The sequence below is a fragment of the Eulemur rufifrons genome, chromosome 4 (genome assembly GCF_041146395.1).
Source record: "Eulemur rufifrons isolate Redbay chromosome 4, OSU_ERuf_1, whole genome shotgun sequence".
NCBI classification, from domain to species: Eukaryota; Metazoa; Chordata; class Mammalia; order Primates; family Lemuridae; genus Eulemur; species Eulemur rufifrons.
In genome coordinates this window covers 82,867,613-82,889,834 of record NC_090986.1, presented here as the reverse complement: position 1 = coordinate 82,889,834, position 22,222 = coordinate 82,867,613, and the positions used below count along the sequence as shown (strand labels likewise).

The 22,222-nt window shown below is 57.0% G+C and overlaps 2 protein-coding genes across 2 annotated transcripts; one reads left to right on the top strand and one right to left on the bottom strand.

Annotated features, from left to right (window-relative positions):
* Positions 1–1,063: 1,063 nt before the first annotated feature.
* On the top strand, positions 1,064–3,386 carry C4H1orf35 (chromosome 4 C1orf35 homolog). Its single transcript, XM_069467767.1, has 8 exons — positions 1,064–1,238; positions 1,336–1,486; positions 1,635–1,680; positions 1,781–1,860; positions 1,934–2,006; positions 2,132–2,217; positions 2,663–2,791; positions 2,870–3,386. The coding sequence occupies exons 1-8, from the start codon at positions 1,145–1,147 to the stop codon at positions 2,994–2,996; spliced, it is 786 nt and encodes a 261-aa protein (XP_069323868.1). The 5' UTR covers positions 1,064–1,144; the 3' UTR covers positions 2,997–3,386.
* A 971-nt stretch (positions 3,387–4,357) lies between these two features.
* ARF1 (ARF GTPase 1) lies at positions 4,358–19,498 on the bottom strand. The gene is made up of 5 exons (XM_069467768.1): positions 19,416–19,498; positions 6,209–6,394; positions 5,963–6,073; positions 5,707–5,831; positions 4,358–5,612 (listed from the first exon to the last, which is right to left on the bottom strand). Exons 2-5 carry the CDS (start codon positions 6,354–6,356, stop codon positions 5,451–5,453), a joined length of 546 nt encoding a protein of 181 aa, XP_069323869.1. The 5' UTR covers positions 6,357–6,394; positions 19,416–19,498; the 3' UTR covers positions 4,358–5,450.
* Positions 19,499–22,222: the final 2,724 nt, after the last annotated feature.

Sequence of the window (22,222 nt, the reverse complement as noted above, 5' to 3'; positions counted from 1 at the left end):
GCTTTCCTACTGCGTTCTGCTACTTGGCAAAGGGAGTGACGGATCTGGGGTTTCGCTCTAGTGACTCTGTGGCCTCTCACGATAACCTACTATTGTGTTCAGTCTGTTAACAGAAAAAACAAACTCTGTAAAATAATTTAAAGAGGTTTATTTTGAGCCAATGTCTGTGACCTCAGCCCAGGGAGCCACGTCCAAGAAGCCTTGAACCAGTGGTTCTGAGGTGACTGGGTTATAGTTTGGTCTTACACATTTTAAGGAGAGCGGAATTTAGAGTAAAATCATAAATCAATACATAGAAGCTGTACATTGGTTTGGCCCCAAAAGGCAGGGCATCTCAAAGTGGGGGCTTACAGGTTATAGGCGGGTTCAGAGATTTTTTTGATTTGTAATTGGTTAAAGAAACAAAGCTTTGTCTAAGGCCCAGAATGTGTTCATAACAAAGTTTGTTAAACAGACAAGCCACAACATAGCGACTCAAGCCATTTGTTAAACAAATTGGCCTGCAGGTGCTCTAACCTTTGCCCTGCACGGCCTTATTGCTAATAATTTAGTATCTACTGTCACAGAGTCTGTCAGTCTTGGGATTTTTGTTTGAACATCAATGCTGGTCAGCTGTTGCATTTAAACTCTCAAAGGAAGAGGGTACAACAAGGCGTGTCAGATCCCATGCCCTCCGTGGCCGGGAACTCAGTTTTAAGGTGTGTCTGCGGTCCCCTTGGTCAAGAGGGACTCCTCCGTTCAGCCGGCAGGAGGCTTAGGATTTTATTTTATGTCAGTCTCTGCGGGCAACAGGGATCCCAGCCCTCGTCGATGCCCGAGCGCGGTGGTGGGCAGCCTTCCGCGAGGTTCCGGCGACCAGCTGTCCCCGGCCTCCCGCGGCGCCGGGCACGCGCGCCAGGCGGGGTCCGAGCGGCGCACGGGCCAGCGAGCCCGGGACCGCGGTGCGCAGGCGCTTACGGCGGGGTGACGCGCAGACGGCGGGGTGACGCGCAGACGCCGGGGCCGGGCAGGCGGTGCGAGGGCGACAGGCCGGCGCGCGCGTGACGTCACACCGAGCGGCGCAGCGGCAGGCGGGGCAGGCCGGGCCAGGGTCCCGCGGTCGGGTTCGCGGGTCGGGGGCCGCGGGTGGCGGCCGCGCGGCGCCATGTTCGGCTCCAGCCGCGGCGGGGTGCGCGGCGGGCAGGACCAATTCAACTGGGAGGACGTGAAGACCGACAAGCAGAGGGAGAACTACCTGGGTGCGTGCGCCGCGGGCGGCGTCCCGGGTACGCAGGAAGACGGCCGGGGTGGCCCTGGGGCGGTTGGGCGCGGGGTTCACGGCGCCTGTCCCCGCAGGTAACTCGCTGATGGCGCCCGTGGGCCGCTGGCAGAAGGGCCGCGACCTCACCTGGTACGCCAAGGGCCGGGCGCCGTGCGCGGGGCCGAGCCGCGAGGAGGAGCTGGCGGCCGTGCGACAGGCTGAGCGCGAGGCGCTGTTGGCCGCGCTGTGAGTGTCCCCGGGGTGGGGGCTGTGGTGGTGGGGGGCCTGAGAGGGTCCCCAGGGGGTGCAGTGGTCGGGGTGCAGGGGACGGGGGGGCGGAGGACGAAGAGGGAGGGTCCTCGGCACCTGACACCCGCCCTTGGCCCCCTGGCAGCGGCTACAAGAACGTGAAGAAGCAGCCCACCGGCCTGAGCAAGGAGGTAACTCCCTGGAGTGGGGGGTGCCGGGTGGGGCGTGGGCGTGGGCGCGGTCTGGTCGCCGGGCCACCCTGCCCACCCCACCCTCTCCCGTGTTCTTCAGGACTTCGTGGAGGTGTGCAAGCGGGAAGGCGGTGACTCCGAGAAGGGAGTGGACCGGCTGCTGGGGCTGGGCAGCGCCAGGTGTGGCCTCATCCTGGGGGGCTTGGGTGGGGCCGGGCCCTGCAGGGTAGCACTCAACACCTTGTCCCTGCAGTGGCTCCGCGGGCCGCGTGGCACTGTCTCGGGAGGACAAGGAGGCCGCCAAGCTGGGGCTTGCTGTGTTCACGGTAATCCTCCCCAGAACGCAGCGGGGTCCCATGTATGGGGTGGGGGATGGGAAGCCCGTGGGGGTGGGACTCCCTGGAGCGCCTGAGGGAGACCCCTCCCCAAAGTACTGCTGGCTTCGCTGCAGCACCACCGCGTGGAGAGCGGCGGGCCTGGGGCCTCGGCGGCCTCGGCCAGGAGGAAGCCGCGCACCGAAGACCAGGCGGAGGCCAGGTGAGCTGCCCTGCCCTACTCTGCTTTCCTTCTCGTTTCTCCTCCTCCTGGGTTGTCCCCAGAGAGTGAGCTCCTTTGGGTCACCCTCGGGAGGAGAGGGTTCCAAGGCAGGGAGGGCTGTCCTGCAGGGCCCCACGCCAAGGGCTGTACTTCAGGGTGGGGCCCAAGGAGCTGGTGAATTACATGGGGTCATAGTAGGCACCCCACCCTGCCGGGTGCTGTCGTGATCAGGGCATTCCATGTCTTCGCTGTGCCCCTTGGTGACCACTGGCCACATGTGACTGTCCAACATCTGAAACGTGGCCTACTAGGCTGAATTTTGGATTAGTTCCATTTGACTGACTCAAAGACTCCCGCGTGGGCAATGGGCTCCCCTCCTCCCAAGGATACCTAGCCCAGTGGCTCCCAGTGCTGGGCGGAGGCCCATTCTGTGCCCCCTTTGCAGCTCTGAGAGCCACAAGAAGAGCAAGAAAGAGAAGAAGAAAAAGAAGAAGAAGAGACACAAGAAAGAGAAGAAGAAAGACAAGGAGCACAGGCGGCAGGCTGAGACCCCTGCGCCTGCTTCTCCTGCTCGGTAGGCCCCGCCCAGCTCTGCCTCTTGGGGGTGGGGGGCCTGGTCAACCCCTCTTGAGTGTCTGGCCTGTCTCCCCAGGCCTGGGCACCGCCGCCATGACTCTGACTCCTCCTCCCCCTGCTGCAAGAGGAGGAAGGCACACAGTGGGGATGGTGGGAGGAGCCCGTCGTCCCGCAGGCGGCAGGACAGAGACTCTGATGCCTGAGTTGCGGACCCGGCCTGCCTGGCACTCTCTCTTGCCCCTCCGGTCTGGTTGAGGTTGAGGACTGCTCCCTTGGAGTGGCCCTGGGCCTGGCCTGCTGGGCCTCTGGAGCTGGCCAGCCAGCTAGGAGGGGCCTGCTTGGTGGAGACTCCTCCAGGTTTTCTGGGGAGCATGCCCTGGCTCCCCACGCGGCCTGGCCTTGGTCTGACAGCCCCTGGCCCACAGGCACAGGTGAGCCTGCCCAGGAGGTCCCAGCAGAGACCCAACTCCGTGTCCTGTCTGTGGCCTCAGCACCCCAACCCCTCTGCCTCTGGTTTAGCTGTGGCCAAGCAGGGTTACTTCTATTTTTCTTTATATTGACTCTCTCTTTGTACTTGAATAAATTTATTTTAAAAGGAAAGTTCATCATCGCACTAATTGGAAGGTGTCCGGAGGCACCTTGACCCACTCTGAGGCTGGAACATCCCTGGGTTCTGTCCTTCCTGAGACCCACAGGGTGGAGCTGGAGTCCTTCCCACGTGGGGTCAGGGCTCACCAGAAGGGGGTGCTCAGCTGGCGGTATGGTGAGGGGGCAGGGCTGCCTCACCATGGGACAGAGAGGTCAGGGAGTTCCTAGAGGGGCTGCCGGGTCACCTGCTTGCTGAGAGCCTGCAGGCCCTTGGGAGCCAGCTGGCTCCTCACAGGGTGGCCAGGTGGCCTGCCTCCCCCTGGCCCACAGAGGGCTGCAGCTGCCCAGGGCATGCGTGGCCACTAGGCTGGTAAAGACACAGAACCCAGGCCAGACTCCTTATACATTCTCTTCCTTCTCATTTTAAATCAAACAACGCTTTCTTGAGGCCCTGGTGGGGTGTGGCGTGTGCTGCGTTGACATCTGCCCTCACCTGCGGCCACCTGAGTGGAGATTACATCATCTTGGGCACAGGGCAGGGAGTTGAGCAGAGGCTGCTTCCTGGGTAGCCTCTCCACAGCCCCTGACGCTGCCCACAGAGGGCAGGTCTTGGGCCTTTTGGTGGCCACACCCCAACAAGAAGTCCAGGTAGTCCTCCTCACCCCAGGGAGGGGCCCTCCCCTGGGCTAAAGCACCCATGGGCTAGTGGTGGCCCTGCCCACTGGCCTCCCCCCACTGCACAGCCCAGGTCTCACTGGCTGGGCCTGGTGGGGAGGGGACCACAGACCAGCCAGGTCATGCATGGGGTCCTGCTGGGAGAACCTCTTCCCCACCCCCCACCTGGGCGAGGGGAGGGCACCTGCACTCTTCCGGCGTGAAGCTGCCTGCTCCCACCGCACCCTGCTGGGGGCATCTGTTGGCAGCAGCATGGAAGCACCGGGAAGCCCGTGAAATAGTGAAGAGATTTTATTCTAATAGCTATAATTACAGTGCTTGTTTGTCGAAATGAAAACTGAAAACAAGTATACAAAACAGTTGATTACTAATCGTGTATTGAAAGCAGTAAGAGGTTCCACGACACCAAATAGACCAGTTCTGAGGTTTTCCCCAAGATAAATTTAACAGCTCCAGCTTCTTCAGTGTTTATCAAAATACAAGAGAAAAGAGTAGAGGTCATCTTTTTCGATGGCAAATCGGACCCTTGCAGGCTGAGGGAGAGAAAGCTACTTCACACATGGGTGGGGGCGGGGGTTGCTCCTGGGGCCGGGGCCCAGGCGCCCAGCTCGTCCACACTCCTGCTGGTGAGGCCCCAGACTTCTCGCCTGTGTCTGAGCGGCAGCGAGCGCGGGGGATGCTGACCAAGGGACGAGTGGACCCCGCGTCCCCTGAGCGGGCGGGAGGGTGGCCAGGGGCTCCCAGCCAGGCCCCCAGGAGCCAAGGGAGCACGGGGACAAGCAAGGCTATGGAATGCAGGGTGCCCCAGGAACAAATGAGTCACAGGGTCTCTACGGTGACCATGCAGAATTGACGAGAGGTCTGCGTGCCACTGCCTCACGTCCCCGAGGGGAACAGCCGAGCCAATGGCTGGCATTCAGGCTGTCGCTGCAAACCTACACTAAGCAGGTGGGGTCTCCCTTCTGTGTGTTCAAGTGTTCTCGACTTGGATTTTAGCTATTTTAAAAAATGCACTGAGTCTGGGTTAAAAACCAATAGATCTCAATACAGCCCTCCAGCCAGGAGGGCCCGGGCTCCAACAGTGGCTCCTGGTGGCCAGGTGCTCTCGGGCCTAAACCCCTCTCAGCACTGAACAGTAAGTTGATTTTCCTTTTTACAATAAAAAAAGCTGAGTAATATTGCATAGGAGTACCAGAAACTGCCTCATTGGAAACAAAAACTATTTACATTAAATAAAAAACCTGGTTGCAGGCTGCGTCTGCCACATTTACAGCATGGTGCGATGCACACTGTGACCAAACCACGGAGACAGCTTCTGGCACTCATACCACAGAGTCGCACGTTTGCCACATGAGAGTGAAGCGGAGGGCGGAGAGGAAGGGGGGGTGTCGCGTTCACTTCTGGTTCCGGAGCTGATTGGACAGCCAGTCCAGTCCTTCATAGAGCCCGTCCCCACTGGTGGCACAGGTGGCCTGAATGTACCAGTTCCTGTGGCGGAGGGAGTGCAGCCCCAGCTTGTCTGTGATCTCGGCCGCATTCATGGCGTTAGGCAGGTCCTGGGGGAAAAGAGGGGTCAGCAAGGGGGCCTCCCTGGGGCAGAGAACAGCGGCCCGCCTGCCTCACTCTGCCCTCGTCGGCCCAGGCACCTACCTGCTTGTTGGCGAACACCAGGAGGACCGCGTCCCTGAGCTCATCCTCAGCCAGCATCCGCATGAGCTCCTCACGGGCCTCGTTGACGCGCTCTCGGTCATTGCTGTCCACCACAAAGATCAGGCCTGCGGGGCAGCCAGCGTCACGCCGACCCTGGGGCACCCCACCCAGCACACCCACAGGCCACGGGCCCAGCTGCGGGGGCCGGGGTGGGCCCTGGTGGTCCTGTGCCCCGCCGGGAGGCTGCTTCCCTCACCTTGTGTGTTCTGGAAGTAGTGGCGCCACAGAGGCCGGATCTTGTCCTGGCCGCCCACGTCCCACACCGTGAAGCTGATGTTCTTGTACTCCACCGTCTCCACGTTGAAGCCTGGGCGGGGCGCAGGGTGAGGGAACGCCCACTGGCCCCGCCCCCGCCCCACGGCCCCGCCCCGTCTCCACGCCCCCCACCTCTCCCCACCCCCGCCCCGCCCCCCCTCCACGGCCCCGCCCCACCCTGCCTCACCTATGGTGGGAATGGTGGTCACGATCTCCCCGAGCTTCAGCTTGTACAGGATCGTCGTCTTCCCCGCAGCATCCAGGCCCACCATGAGGATGCGCATTTCTTTTTTGCCAAAAAGGCCCTTGAAGAGGTTGGCGAAGATGTTCCCCATGGTCGTCGACGGGTGGCAGCGACACTGGCCAGGGACACCTGGGAGGGGAGCGAGGCGCTCTGCGTCTGTTACTGTGCCGCTCAGTGGGAGAAGCGACAGCGCTCACAAACCACCCTGCCGCCCACCCACCCATGCAGGGACTGGCCTCCACCGCCCTCCTGGAAACTCGAAGGCCGGGACATGCCATCCTCCCACAGCCCAGCCACGGAGAAAGAACCCGCCTCCCAGGCCCCGCGGGCTCCCAGCATCCACCTTGGGATGGAGAGGTTGGGAAGCTGCAGGAAAAGGGCCGAGTGGGGGTCGGGAAGCTGCTGCCCCGTCTCCAGGCCTGCACCTCTCTCGGAAGGGATGGCTCGCTGCCTGGAGACCGCAGGCACGCAAGGCTTCTCCTCGCCCCAACTCGGAACCTTCAGGCACCGGAGAGAACCAAGGACGCTCTCGCCAAAGTTCAGGACAGCAGAGCACAGGGCTAAGGGCCCTGCATACAGGGCTGGGGAGCTCGGGACACGAGCCAGCCTCCACCCTTCCTGCTGGGAGCTTTGCAGATGCAAGACCTCGGGGAGGTCAGGCGGACTCATCCAGCCAGCTTGAGCCACGGCCGCCCAGAGAGGAGGAGGCTTAGGGGTGCTGGCCACCTCAGGTGCATCCCAGCAGCTGGGCGCTGCCAGGTGCCTCAGGACCCCCTCAGTGGTGCGCTCCCAGGAGGGCATATGCACGTGTCTGCCCCACACCGCGACCACAGGGTCCACTCCGCAGAGCACAAACATGGAGACACCAATCAAATCGGCTGGCACCGGACACCAGAGCCGGGGCAGGCTGGAGGGGAGGGCTCCTCAGCCAGACCCCTCTGGTGGGGCAACGCCCGGGAGCACGTGCATGCTCCGAGCACTTTTATTCCAAACGGGGACTTTAGAAAAAACTGGTCACTTTATCAAATGCTGATTGCTAAAAAATTTGAGATTTTTAGCACCTAATAGTAAAATTAAACAATGGAGGACTTCAAAAAGAAACTGTAGTGGTGCCCTGTGGGAGTTGGCAACAGGACGCAGGCCGCCGGGAGCACCTCCTCCCCCAGGGCTCCTGCGTGCTGGCAGTTCTTGCCTGAATCATGGCCGGTGACTGTCCAATGGTGACGTTCTCACGTGTCACTACTGCAAGGAAATGCCTCTTCTCCATTTTTTACCATCCACATGGGCCCATGCGGGCCAGTCTTGTTCAGTGGGCCAGAACCAGCTGTGCCCACTGCTGATCCGACACTGCCATCATGCCACAGGCGGCCTGTGGAGCCCCTTCAAGCTTGACCCAGTGCCCTTTGGACACTTGTCCTCTTTTGGTTTTGAACCACATGACCTACTCAAAAACTTACACAAATTCTGAAATGTACAGAGACCTTTGCTGCGGCAGTCCCTTCTCTGGGCGTGGTCAGGGTTCCTAAGCACAGAGGAAGAACACCCACAGGACACAGGACAGGACACACACCTGTCTCAATCCCTCCTGCAACCACTGCCAATGAGAAAACCAAACAACCCACAAACCTGTGAGGACAGAGAGAAAAGGGAGGGAGATGACGCTGGAATCCAACGCCTGACCAGGCAGAGAAAGCTGGACCAACCCAGGGCTTGGGGGATGGGGCTTCGGGTGCTGTCTCCGCCGCAGGAGGGGATGGGTCGGGCCGTGAGAACCTACTCCCGTGAGACCCGTTTAGCTCTGGAACCCTGAGATCCCTGTATGCCCCACCAGATCTGCACACAGCACCTGGAGGCCCCCAAGGAGCCAAGCCCCAATGTAAGAGACCCAAACAAAACAGGAAGGTGGAGGGAAACAAGACCCAGACACAAGAACACAAGGGAAAACCCCGACCAAGCAAAAACCTCAGAAACCCAAACCACACGCAACACCAGCATCACAAATTACAAGGTACCATGTCCACAAAACAAGAATAGGGTAGTATGACAAAGGAAAAAAAAAAGAGAAACCTGGTGGACACTACAAATAGCCAAAAGAAAAATTCACAATGAAGGCACACAGAAAGCAGAGCAGAAACAAAAATATGAATAAAAAAGGAAAATGAGGAGTAACTTAAGATGTCAATTAGCAGAAACCTCAAAAAGAAAGAACCAAAAAAATTATGGGGAGGAAATCCTTAAATGTCCCCAAATGGGAACCCAGAAGGCTCACTCTAGGCCTGCCGTCAGCTCCAGAGCAATGCTCTCGAAACCCCGAGAGCACGACTTTCCACCTTAGTCCTCCACTCAGCAAAAACGCCAAGCGTCAAAGGAGAGTAAAGGTACCTTCTGAACCACACGGGCTCCCCCAGGGACCCGGGAAATGTGGAGGGAGGGCAACAGCGTGGACACCTCGGCAGGCGGCAGACACTTCCAGGACTGGGGCACGCCACCCACATGCTTTCATCGCGGGGATGGGCAACTCTGGGGAACTGGGAAGAACCAATGAGTGGTTCACAGGGAAAAAAAAAAAAAAAAAACAAGCAAGAAATAAACAGAGAGGGAGGTCCTTTTAGGATTTATGCCAGGCAGGCATGCGGCAGTGGTGGCCGGACCTAGCAGGAAACGATAGTCGGGGTCCTGATGCTGTCAGTGTTACTGCCGGGACGCTGGGAAGGAAGCTGAGGCGAGTGCGTGCCGGGAGCAAGGCCGTCCTCACCGTGCAAACAGCAAGTCTAGAGCGAAAGCGCCCGGGAGCCCTATGTGCAGGCTGACTTAGAAGGAAGGGGCACCTGCCAGGCTGACACTGAGAGGGGCAGAGCCAGGCAGAGGCAGCCCAGGACTGCTTGGTGCACTGGGCACAGCATTCATATGAATCGACACAGACACCTGGGCACTGAGGGGCAGAGGGTGGCCACACTCCCACCAGCCCCCACGCAGGTTGGGGAAGCCACGTCCTGCAGCGGGGACCACGCTCAGATCTTTGTCTGTGTGAGGCAGCATGGCCACAGTACTGTCCACGATCCACCCTTGTCCTTGCGTGTCCTCTGCTGCCACCTGCTTAAGCCCTGAGTCTGGTGCCCCCAACAATGTACCAGAGCCCACTGTGGTGGGTGGCCTCCCTGCAGTCCACATCCAACAGGGTACGTGGTGAGCAGTGGTCCCTGCCCCCCAGGGAGTGGTGGGGCCAGGAGGGGTGAGCCTCAAGTCTCGAGTGCCAGGCACCAGCAAGCACCACGTGGTCTCTCCCGCCCATCTGCAATCACACGTACCTGCCCCGCTGCACTCGCAGGCAGACCTAGCAGAGTCTCTGCAGTGGGAGAAAGGGCCCACAGCAACTGCTGCGGTCACTTCCAGGGCCTCTTGGCACAGGTCCCAACTCATGTCAGGCCCAGCCTGGGTGCTGTCACCCTTTCCTCCACCAGTCACATAAGCCAAAACCCGTTTTTCAAGTTCATCTGAATGGTCCTGCATGTCAGGAAGTGGCAAACCCTGGCTTTCTTGGGGCCTCCCTGCCTGAGTATGACGTTCCCAACAATGGCAAAGGTGGCCTTCAGGCACCGAAGCATGGAACCATGGAACAGGACACTGCTCAGGTGGCTGACTCCTTGAACAGGGTTAGGAGAAATGCAGCTTTGTGAGTTCACACCCGTTCTGCCTCAATGAATGAACCCCACTGACTGGTTCAGCCCCACAGAGGAAGCGACACGCCCATGGCCTCTACCTGGGCCATCTGCCAGCACTGTCCCGCTGTCCCTTAAGTCTCAGGGCACTGCAGCCTGAGCTGGAGACAGGGCCCCAGTCCAAACCAGAGCTGTGCAGGGGAACGGGCTTAGGCAGAGAGTTCGACAGTTTGTCCTTTCCCTAAATTGTCAGGAATCACCAGAAAGATGGACACATCCAGCTTGGAGCAGGGGGCAGGTGAGCTCTAGGGCCCAGGTTCTGCTTTCTGCTGCGCCCTGACAGGACACGCTTCTGTCCCTAAGTGGGACCCACACGATGTGGATGGGAAGCTGGTGACATCCACAGTTCTTTCCCTTTTCTTAAAGTCCAGTTCACTGAAGGATAAATTATATACAGTAAAACAGACATACAGAGTTCATAATCTCAGTTTCAGTATCTAATTTGAGGAAATTTAACAAAGTTGAAGATTTTTCTGGAGGAACTTATGTACATTATAAAACATTTTCTTTTCTTTTCTTTCTTTCTTTTTTTTTTTTTTTTGAGACACAGTCTCACTCTGTTGCCTGGGCTAGAGTGCCGTGGCGTCAGCCTAGCTCACAGCAACCTCAAACTCCTGGGCTCAAGCCATCCTCCTGTCTCAGCCTCCCGGGTAGCTGGGACTACAGGCATGTGCCACCATGCCCGGCTAATTTTTTCCATATATATTTTTAGCTGTCCATATAATTTCTTTCTATTTTTAGTAGAGATGGGGTCTCGCTCTTGCTCAGGCTGGTCTCGAACTCCTGAGCTCCAACGATCCGCCCGCCTTCTCCCAGAGTGCTAGGATTACAGGCCTGAGCCACCGCACCCGGCCTATAAAACATTTTCTTTAGGGGTTTCTGAAGAGCCACTGCCTCCCAGCAGTCACATCAATTATGTGAAAGCGCTGTCCATCCCCGACACACGAGGATGTTGATGTAAAGGAGCGCTCTCTCCTTACACATGCGGCATGGCCAGGTATTCTCATCTGTACAAACTGCACATCACACCCGCCAAACAGGGCCTCAGGCTTCACCCTGTCTGCAAGCCAGACTCTCCGTTTCTGCAGGCCTGACATTTTTCTGCAATTGAGTCCTGCAGTGCATTTCGTCACTATTTTACTAAAATTCATGTAAGAGGAAAACTGGATGAGCCGATGTCAGGGATGGGCAGACACACCTCGTGGGCTTACAGTGGCAACACGGGCGCAAGTCCAAGGGCGTGCTCAGAGGGGAGGAGGCAGCAAGGCATCCATGGGCTCAATCAGGTCCAGTGAACTTTCAATCACAAAGAATAAGAGCAAAGAACTGTGAAAACATTCTAGAACTCTGTTACTCTGGCCTGCAACTGAAGGCAAGTTCCAACGAGAGACTGTTCTCAGGATGTTTTACGGAACTCATTAGGCACTAAAGTGCCCTTCTATGCAGAGACCCCACACCTGTCAGGATACGAGGGCAGCCCTGCCAGGGAGGTGGCCAGCCTCGAACACGCCTGCCACTTCCCACAGCTGCAGGTCTCCTGAACTATAGGAGGGGTGTTACCTGCTGGGTCTCTCAGGTGAGGTGATCAGTGAAATTCAGTTGAGACTGCTCTGTAAGCTTAAAATTCAAGGTGACATCTTTAAATCAGTCTTCATACCCATGGCTAGAAATGAGTCCCATTCATGTGATCCTACCCCACGAGCAGAGTGCCTGGACCACAGTATGAATGCCAAAGAGCCATTCCTACCGACTATCTACATGTTTATACTGTGTATTTCCCCCTTACTCATATTTTTAAAGTGTTATTATTTTTAACTGTCCTTCTGCAATCTGCAGAAGTGCGGCTCTGTGCAAGCACCTGGTGGGCTGTCAGGACCATTAAAGGCAAGTGTCCCATGGCCTCTGCCTGTCGCTACAGTAAGGGAGTTCCGAGACGCCCTGCGGTCTCTCAGCAAACGGCGTCATAGCAAACACGGGCTGGTCCCCGATGTTTTCTCTGCCATGCCCTCAGTGACAGAACTCTGATTTGTCACTGGGCATGAGGCCTCCTCTGCAGCCATGCACACCCCTCTGAGTAAGCTCCGGCTAGGGACACCTGGACGAGGACACAGAGAAGCAGCAGGCTCTCCTCTGGCAGGGAAGGCGTGGATGGCCTCAACCCGACCCCGTGCGTAGTTAGGGCTGCAGGACCTGCCACGGGGAAAACAGAAACACAAATCCACACTAACCCACAACACAGAAACGCACTGCACAAGCTGAGAATGGAGGAGCCTGCAGTGATTCACGACTGCAACACAAAAGCACAGTGGACAAACCACCCTGAAGGTGGAAGACAGCACCCCCCGTCCCCACCTGGCCCTGTAGGTCACCAGCAGGCAGGCCTCCCCAAGTCAGCTGGAAGGCGCTGCAACCTGCCTGCCCACGGAGCCACAGCACCCGCAGTTCAGACTCAGACTGGGGCCCACAGGGAAGACCTTGCCTAAGGCCCTGGGCACTAGGCCTGGGCACTTCCCCCTCTACTGTGCATGCTAAGAAGGGCAACCACACAGTGCCAGGCACAGACAAGCGGTGCTGAGGGGAGATTTCGCCAATGCCTGAGGCCTAACTGTCTCCCTGGGGTGCAGTTCGGTGAATCTCATGCAGAGGCCTGGTTCCAGCATCGACCAAAAGCCGAGTCCGCAGTGCCCTTCCCAGCGTGGCCAAGCTACCTGACGTGACAAGGCCGGCCTGGGCTTCAGGGGGAGTGGAGAGAACCGGGAAGAGAGGTGATGAGGACTCTGATCTCCACGGCAAAGCAAATCTCTGAACTCAGTCCTGTCAATTCACTTCCTGGATGTGCTGCTGCCAGGTGCTTTTCTGGTTACACAGCTCTGTCCACAGGGGGGCAGGGTTGGGGACACAGTGCCCCAGAGGCCCCTTTCTGAAGGGGCCCCATTAGGAGGAAGAGGGAAATGGAACCAGACAGCCAGTGGTGCTGTCATAAAGTAAACTCCTGGAGCACAGTCACTCCGCAGGCTGCTCCAGGGTGGGACCTGTGGCCTCTCTGAACCAGGGTAAAAAGAAAATCACTGCCATGATGGTGAGTGATTAGGCCAATCTCCAAAACTTCATTTTTGCCTTCAGGGAACTTTCATTTTGAAAAAAAAAATTAAAAACTACACAGCCCCACCTCTTTCTCTGAACAGTGAAGACTCTCTTTTCCTGAGAAAACAGGAAAGCCAAGTGCAGCAGCAGGGGCTGGTCCATCACCAAGTCCATCACCAGGCTCTCTCCAGCTCCTACCCAACCCCACCCCAGTAAGAGCAGCAGAGGGACAGGGACATCCCCCCAGGCCATGGGAGGCCAGAGTCCTCCTTGGAACCCCTTGTCTCTGACAGGCAGCCCTGGGGCCAGAGAAGCCCCAGAAACACACATGCTGGCGCCACCCTAGCCTCCCCTCCTATGGTCAGGTGACAGAGGCCCGGCCTCTGCTCTCCAGGTGATGTTTTTATTCACAGCCAGACCCCTCCTCCCAACTATCTCTCCACTGGGACTCAGAGCAGCTCCCTGAGACACCTCCACCTTGCTGTTCCCCGGCCCAGGAACCCTACCCCCAGTGTGTCCTCCGCACACCAGTGTGGCCACCTAACGCTCTGCTCAGAGCTGTCCCACGGCTCCTGCTACCCGAGATGGGCCACTGTAGTCCACAACATGGTGCCCATCTCCAGCATTCCAAAAGGCAGCTAAAGACAAGCCTGGTTTATGTGTGCACGGGGACACACACACAACGACCGCAAAGAACGCCACTGCTCTGCCAACCCTGACACAACAGGGCAGTAAGGGAAAGCAACTTCAGACCCAGGGAGGCAGCAGAGAGCCACCCCCAGACAGCTGGAGCACATGTGCTGGCACCTCCAACCTCAAGGGCACACTGTGCCCACGAGAGAACTACGGTAGCACTTTTCCTTCTGGAAACAGAGAACAACTCTCAATAGGTCTGAAAAGAACAAAACAGAATCACCCTTGATTAACAAGGTGGCTGCTTTCCTTGAAAATTCAGACAATCTGTTAAAATTACGCAAAGAAAAGTTTTGCCTCTCTAGGTACAACAGGTCAGGTTCAGGACTTCGCAGCCCAGCTCCCACCACAGGACAGTCAGACAGGATGCATTCTCCGCTGCCACAGGGTGCCCGGGCTGCCTCTCAACCCGAGAACCAAAAAAAAAAAAAAAAAAAAGCTTCCACAAATTCCCAGAGCATCCCTGGCAGGCCAGCGCCACACCAGCAGGCTGCCCACCCAGCGCACCCACTTCAGGGACTCTGTCCCATCTCTGCTGGAGCACCAGCTGTCAGGCCCCTGCCCCCACAAGGCCTCCCACTCAAGAGTGGGGCTTCCTCCGCCCAGGACAGGCCTTCCTCCCCACCCTCCCACCACCTTCCGCTGGGCCCCTCCAAAGTGACTCACCATCAAGGAGAGGAGGAAACAATGGCAAAAGCACACTTGTCAGGGCTCACAAAGATCAACCACACAGGCTTTCCCGAAAAATTAGTCTGCCGGGAAAAACCTATGGAGTCAACAATGAATTTTACGCCATTTAAAAATTGCACTTAAGTGTGGCCCAGTTGGAATCTTTTGATTATAAAGATGTGGAAACCCTGGGACGCTGACATTGTTACTTACTGAAGGCCAGAGTGTGGCATCTCAGTACCATCAGCCACCATAGAAGGGAGGGGTGTGTGTACAAAAGCTGCCTTCTAACCCTGCCCCCAGGTACCTTCAACTGGTAAGAATACATTGCATTTAATCTCCCCAGTAACTTTCAGGATCTTGGATCCCTTCACTTGGACAGTACTAAAAGCTATAAATTTTTAAAGCAAGGTTTCGCCACCAAAAGTGCCCAAAGATGTAGAATTTTACATGTAAATAAATTCTACCAGTTAGGACATGCATTCCCATCGACAGAAGATACGAAGCGCAGGCATATCTAATTGCCTTCGTGCCCACTGCCCAAGATGAGTCTAGACAAAATCTAGAAATTGTCTTCTTGGTCACCTGTACCTAAATCAAACTGATAAAATACTTTAAAAACCTCCTGTTGAAAATCTTCAGTGGATGCTTAGAGAACCAGAACCACTAAGTTTCCCGTGAAGGGTACATGGTATTACAGAAATAAACTGACATATGACACAAACGGGAAGATCTTAACTATCTTACATCTAGTCATGCTACCACTAGAAGCCCTTCTAGCTTGCTAGCATCCCCTTTAAGGAGTAAAACTTAGTTTAACAGATTTTGATTAGAAGGTTTTCAAAATATACTATTCTACTGATGTAGGAAAAACCAAATTCAGCTTCTCCCACTATACTTTTCATAACACAGATCACTTCTGACACCAGAAGTTGGGAGGTTTCTCCCACCCACCAAGAAAGCAATCAGTTCTGCAGTGGACACCGGCTGGGTGCTCTCCAATTCAATTCAGATGCTATCTACCTGGAGATATCATCACATGCCACAGGGGGAGGGCTCAGTCCCCAGACTGCCCCCATTTCCAATGCCAATCAAAAGCCCCAGCTTTTGCTTCTGATGGGGTTAACATGACCTCTTGCTTGGGTTCGATTAATTTGCTAGAGCAGCTCACAGAACTCAGGGAAACACGTTTACCGGTTTATTGTAAAGGATATTACGAAGCACACAGACAGAAGAGATGAAGAAATGTGTAGGGTGAGGTACGGTACGGGGGGGGGGGGGGGGATGGGGCACACAGATCTTCCACGCCCTTTCCAGCACACCACCCTCCAGGAACCTCCCCATGTTCAGCTATCCAGACGCTCTCCAAACCCTGTCTTTTGAGTTTTTATGGAGGCCTCATTACATAAGCATGATTAATTACACCACTGGTGATCAACTCAACCTTCAGCCCCTCTCCCTTCCCGGAAGTTGGGGTGGGGCTGAAAGTCCCAACCCTCTAATCCTGCTCTGGTCTTTCCAGTGATTAGCCCCATCCAGAAGCTACCTAGGGGCTCACAGCCACCAGTCAACTCACTGATGTACAAAAAGACATCACTGTGGAAATTCCAAGTGTTTGAGGAGTTCTATGCCAGGAAATGGGAGGAAGACCAGACATATATTTCCCAATCTCACTATGTCCTTCTAATTTCCTGAAATGCGCATGGATTGCATCCAGTCTCCTGCTCTCTTCATGCTGTAGTGACCCCTGGGCCTCAGGAGTGGAGAATGTTTGCCTCCTGGTGAAATAACAGCTAAAGATCAATCCTATGAACTCTTTCTCCCTGCTCTCTCTCTGCTGACAGCCACCCGGACCGGTTCTGCTTTCACAACATCAAAAAGGAGCCTAGCAGAAAAAAAGGAAATATAACTCTTTCTCTTGACATTCGCCAGAAACTGCTTTTTAGAATTTGTTTTATACCCTCAAGGTGTTCCTGAGGAGCTCCTGGATGGACAGCAGGGGTGCAAACTCCAGGCCTCAGTTTCCTGCCCAAAACCATATCTCAGGGGTGAGATCACATCCCCTGCTACAAGCCTGACTACATTTCAGAGACAACCAAGTCTCCAAGAGTAGATAATACAAGAGGACAAGCTGATGTCTGGACATTTTGCAGCTGCCTCCTGCTAATTACTCCACGGCGCTTGTGTTACCCTTTTGCTGAAGAGAGAGAACCAAGGAGGGATGCAGCAGTTTCACAGGACCCTCTGAATTCAGCTACAGCCATAAATCATGTTCACCCCTTCACCCCCTTAACAATTTATAAATGAAAAGCCTGAATACCTGAGTCTGTCTTCCAACACTATCTCCCTTTCACCGTATGTTGGTCCTTTTCTGCCTGGGAAAAGTAAAATCAACTTCTTCAAAAGAAATCTTTCTCAAAACCTGAGCGCACTAGCTCCCCCCCAACACCCACCACAGCCCTCACACCATCCTTCACTTCCTAGCAGGAAGGGGCCAAGCCTTTCCCAAAGACCACTTCAGACACAGTTGGTAGGACACCGCAACCACCATCCACACCAGTGAGCAAATGCAGCACGGAAGGGACAAGTTCTCATCTAATTTAAGATCCCAGCTGAAAGGCCTTTCACATTTCTCTCCCAATCACCTCCAGCAGATGTGCCCTTTGTTTCCTTTCACCTGCCTGCATTTACGTAAGAGGGGAACCGTCAAAGGGGAGACTGCCTAGGAGAGGCAGTAAGCACAGAGGCAGCTGTGAATGGACGGTTGAGGCTGTGTGCCCAGTAGAACACCCAGTAGACCGGTCACAGTTCTCAGGAAGGTGTGTGCAGAAACGCTTGGAGAGCCTGGCCTGTGAGTAAAAGTGGACTTAAATCCTTGTATCAAGATGACATTTAATTGGAAGAATCTGAAAAAAATGGATTCAACTCTCTCAAACCAGTCATATACTGTTCAGCAAACTTGCACAACAGGTTTTTTTCCTCTTGGTTAGGTCTACTTACTTCTAAGATCACCTCAGCAGCTGACAATCCATATTAAATTTTACTGACGTGAAAAAGAAAGGCCAGATGTACGTTCCTAAAGTTTCAAGTCTGGTCTCGGGCAGAGGCAGGTTAGCAGGTGAAGATGTCTGAAATGTCCTCTCCATATTGTGCAAGAGGCATAGCGTATGGCTAGACCACATGATCTAAAAAACCAGAACTGCAAGGAGCACAGAACGAGTTTTTGCTTTCTACTAATTTTCTTTCAACGATGAGTAGACAGCCATTGTGTGAGTCAGCTGTTGTCCAAACCAACTGTTTTAAATCTTTTCAACTAGCAAATCTGAGTATCTGCCTCACTGGCAATAGCATATTCCTACTGCGACAGTGATCTGGGTTTATTTTCAACAAGACATACTTGAAGACAAGGGACTGATATTTTTCTGCCCACCAACATGTGAAAACCTGAGACAAAACACCTCTAACGGTGTGTCCGATCAGATTTATTTGTGACTAACATTTACACCACACAATTCCTCTCAATTTTGGACCCAGCTAACACCACCACCGTCCATTTCAGGATCTTACAGCTCTGGATACTCGTGGCGGTGCTGCTGAAAATTCAAATTTAGTGAGGACACCACCCATGCAGTCACACGTGTTAGACACTGGCTAAAGCCACAGCAGAGGGCCACAGGGGTGGGCACACAACCACACCGTGGCATCTCACACTCCTCCCAACACACTGCGGAAAACGCCAGAACCACCAGCCATGCGAAACAGCCGGCAGGGAAAACTGCTGACCACTAGTTCTGAAACAAGAAAGAACTACAACTACCCACTCCAATGCCGGTAGTGGCACCAACTACGCGACGACTTAAGGGACACCCAAAGCCTCCAACCTCCCCCCCTTTCCTGCCCGTGTGCAATTCTGCTCGATTCCTGCAAAGCAGCACCTGCTGTCTGGACGGAAGGGGAAAGTGCCACCTCGCCGGGGGCTGCCGTGGGATTCAGTTATCTAACACTCCAGGTACAGCACAACCGTCCAGCTACAATCTCACACGCCATAACCGGCCGGATTGTGCAACGAGAAAGCGTCGGGCCAGTCCTCTGCAGCTGAGGCTGCCCAGAGTCTGCTAGAGTGTCGTTTCGCAGGCAGGTTAAACATTCACCAGCTCGGACGAGGCGTTCTCATCTACCCCCGGACGACGGTCAAGGAAACCACCCTGGGGTTGAAGCAAGGATCGACCAGCCCTGCGGAGGCCACCGGGGCCTTGAGTGCCAATCCCAAATCACGTCTCATGGCCAGGGTGGGGGAGGCAAGGGGGTTACTCTGGGTTCCCCCTGAGGTCCGCGGAGGTGCTCTCGTTGGAGCCGGTGCAGCAGCCCGGGCAGAGCCTGGGGTCCCGGCCCACCTGCCCGCTCGCCCCTCCCCCCAGCTCGCGCGCCCGGAGCAAACAGGAACTGGAGTCCGGAGGCCGAGGTGCCGGCCCTCACCACCTGCGTGACCTTGACTGCGTCTCGGGGCCGCCCCAGCCTCAGTTTCCCGGGTCCGGAGGCCAGACGCGCGCCCGGAAACTACTCGCTCGCCCGCCCTAGGGGAAAGGGAGACCTGGCGCCTCCTGGGCCCCGGCGGCCCACTGCCCTGCCCCGTCCTCCCGGGGGTGGCCTGGGGGGAGCGGGGCAGGGGCGAGGGAAGCAGGAAGCAGGGGCTTGCTGGGGTACAGCTGGCGTCCCAAGCAGACTTCCGGGCGGCGGCGGACGGGGGCAGGGGCGCGCGGAGGCGGCGAGGGAGGCCAGGGGCAACGCCGGGGGCCGCGAGGAGCCCCCCGGCCCTTCGCGCCGGGCTCGGCCCGCCCCCGCCGTCCAGCCGCGATCCCGGCCCCGCCTCGCCCGCCCCCGGCCCGGCCCCGCCGCCGCGGCACTCAAAGTTCCCCCCGCCAGCCCCAGCCGCCCCCCGGCGCTCCGGCCTCGCCCCGGCCCCTGGCCCGCGCCCGCGCCCTCACCTCAGCAGCGGCTGCTCCGAGCCAGGCGTTGGTTTCGCTCCTACAAGATGGCGGCTCTGACGGCGGCCACGTCAGCGCCAGCGGCCGCGGGGCGCGCCGGGAAGGGGCCGTGCCCGCTGCGGGCCCCGCCCACCGCACGCTCAGGCGCACGCGCGCTGGCTGCGAGCTGGCTGCAGTGGGCGGGGCCTGAAAGTGCGGCCCTCTTGCGCACGCGCCCAGGGGCAGGGCGCGCTCCCCCTCCTCTGCGTCTGAGCCTGCGCGTTCTCCGCGAGGGCGCCTATTTTGCAGAAACCAAGACTGAGGCTGGGGCTGCTCCTCCTCCTGGCGCCTCGGTGGGGCCAGGGTGCCGGCCCACTTCGACCCTGTCCAGGCAGTGTCCGCGAGTGCTTGGAGGTCCGTGTGAGGACCCAAGGGCTCCGTGGACACCTATGCCACTGACAGGCACCACCCGCGGTGTCCCCGCGCTGGCCTCAGTGTTCCGGAGGCCTCAGTGGCCAGGTAGCTGACACCGAAAAGCAGGCCACTCGTGAAACAAAGGGCCCAAGGATGGCCCTGCTGGGATGGTGGTCAGTGAGGGCCAGCAGGGAACTGACCTGGCCTGGGGACCGGGCTGCCCGGAGGGTGGTCAGGGTGGCCTCTGATGGGGTGGATTTTTAGCTGAGCTCCAGTTGAGGTGGAGGAGCTCGCTCTGCTAGGAAGCCCTCCTGGATTGGTCAGAAGGGAAGAGAGGACCGTTGTGGGCCCCTCTCCATGTTCTGCAGGCACTAGGCGCAGCTCTGGCCACCACCCCAACCCTTGTGCTGCTGGGAGGGGTTGGTGAAATTGCTTCCTGGAGGAGGAGAGAAAGTCTTTCTAGCCTAGTGCCCTACGTGTTGGGAAGGGTGGGAATCACCCAGTTTTGTCCAGGCCAAGGTCTCCTATCCCCCTCTCTGCCTCTGCCCCTGTCATCTAACAAGACCCCTGGGCAAGGCATACTTCACCAGGCTCTGGTGTCTGGGACCTCCTGTGCTCCCCCGCTGGGGTCCTTGAATGCCATCTCTTCCTCTACCTGGGGCTCTGGCTCAGATCTCGCCTCCCATCAAGCTGGGGGTGGGGAGCTTGTTTGTTTCCACTGGGGGCAGGTCTCTGTCCCACCCTAAACACACACCCAGTGCTCACGCGAAGCCCTGTGGAGGAGCGCAGAGACCCCCTGTGGAACCTGGTAGTGCTGGCTCGCTCCCCTTGCCACCCAGAGAGAACTGGGGCACTCCAGACATCCACAGGAGCTGGGCCCCAGGGTCCCCCAGTGGGAACAGTGTGGACACCAGAGCCCACCTCCCCTTCCTTTAAAAAATTTTTTCTTTAATTGTGAAAAAATACAGACGGATGAAGTGTATGTAAGATAGATGCACAGTTTAAAAAAATAATAAAACAGATTCCTGTGTACCCACTCCTGGGGTTAAAAAATGTACCTTCCTCCTGATTCTGTGCTCCTGATTTGGCCCCGCCACCAGGACAAATGGAATGTCCTCAGGCCAGACAGGAGCAGGGGGAGCCCCCGTAGTCATGTCCAGGGATTAATTCCTGCCCCTGGAAAGAGACTCACTGTGGAGCTAGGAAGTGTTAGGCAGTTACCTGGGGAAACCAAGGCCCAGGTGCTCCCAGGGCCGCCTCTGAGGTCCCTGTGATCAGACCATCGAGGGGCAAGGTGTGCTGGTTGGAGGGGCAGCCAGACTAGCTGGAGCAAAGGGGTAGGGGTGCCTGTGTGGCAAGACCCAGCGTGCAGCTGGTGTGGCCAAGTGACTGGGGAGTGAAAGCTGTTCACGCCCCCCAAGCACCCCACCCTGCCCCCGGGCCTGGCAGGCACTTTGTGCGTCCTCTGTGTGCGAGGCCATGAGGTGTGCGGCATTCCAGCCAGGCTACAGGTGCTCAGAGAGGTTGGACGTGTGCACAACACCACGCAGCTAGGATCGTGCCCCTCTGGATCCTGACAGGCCCCCATACACCCCCAGTCTGCTTGCTTCCTGGCAACTTTGCTCTTTCCCTGGCCTCTTGGGAGACAGGCACTTTGGTGCCCTCTGCAGGCTGCAGTGTTATCTTGGGTTCCACTAGTGACGGGGAGCTCACTAGCGCACCAGACGCTCCAGCCTGTTGGGTTGGATGTCCACCTCTCTGGGGGTTCCTGCCCCACTGTGCCCCCGCCGAAACCCCTCTGCTCACTCTCCCCAACAGGAGGCTCAGAGGCTCCGAGCCTCCGGTATTTCATCCTTGTTTGTATTCAGTGCTTTGCCAAAGCACTTGACATCCAACACCTGGTTGCAGGGAGAGCTGTACACCCTGAAGGACTTTCCTGGAGGGTGGGGTGGGGAGAGGACCATGACCTTCCCTCTGCCGGGCCTGTTCCCTTGTCCTCCTTCAGACCTAGCCCCAAAGCCCCCCCTCCAGCTGGTCACTCCTGGAGCCAGCAATCATGGCTGTTCTTACTGCAGGGCAGCCCTGGCCAGGGTCGGGCCAGCCTGCCCTTGACTCATGCTGCTCAGGTTGTTCAGGAAGCCTTGGCCAGCAGGGGGTGGGCTTGCCCATACTACAAGCAGCCCTGAGGATCAGGGTACAGCTCCGGGAACTCGAGGGTCCTCTCCCACCTCTGGTCCCTTTAGAAAGTCACTTGTTTCCCCTTATGCTTGCTCCAGCCTCAGTTTCCCCAACTCACACGGGCCCTTCCTCTCTGATGAACGCCCAGAGCTGTGCCTGCCCCCTTCCCCTGACCCAGCTCTCAGGGACTTTGTTTCTCTGGGCAGGCCGGCTCCTCGGTGCAAGGACTGCTGTCT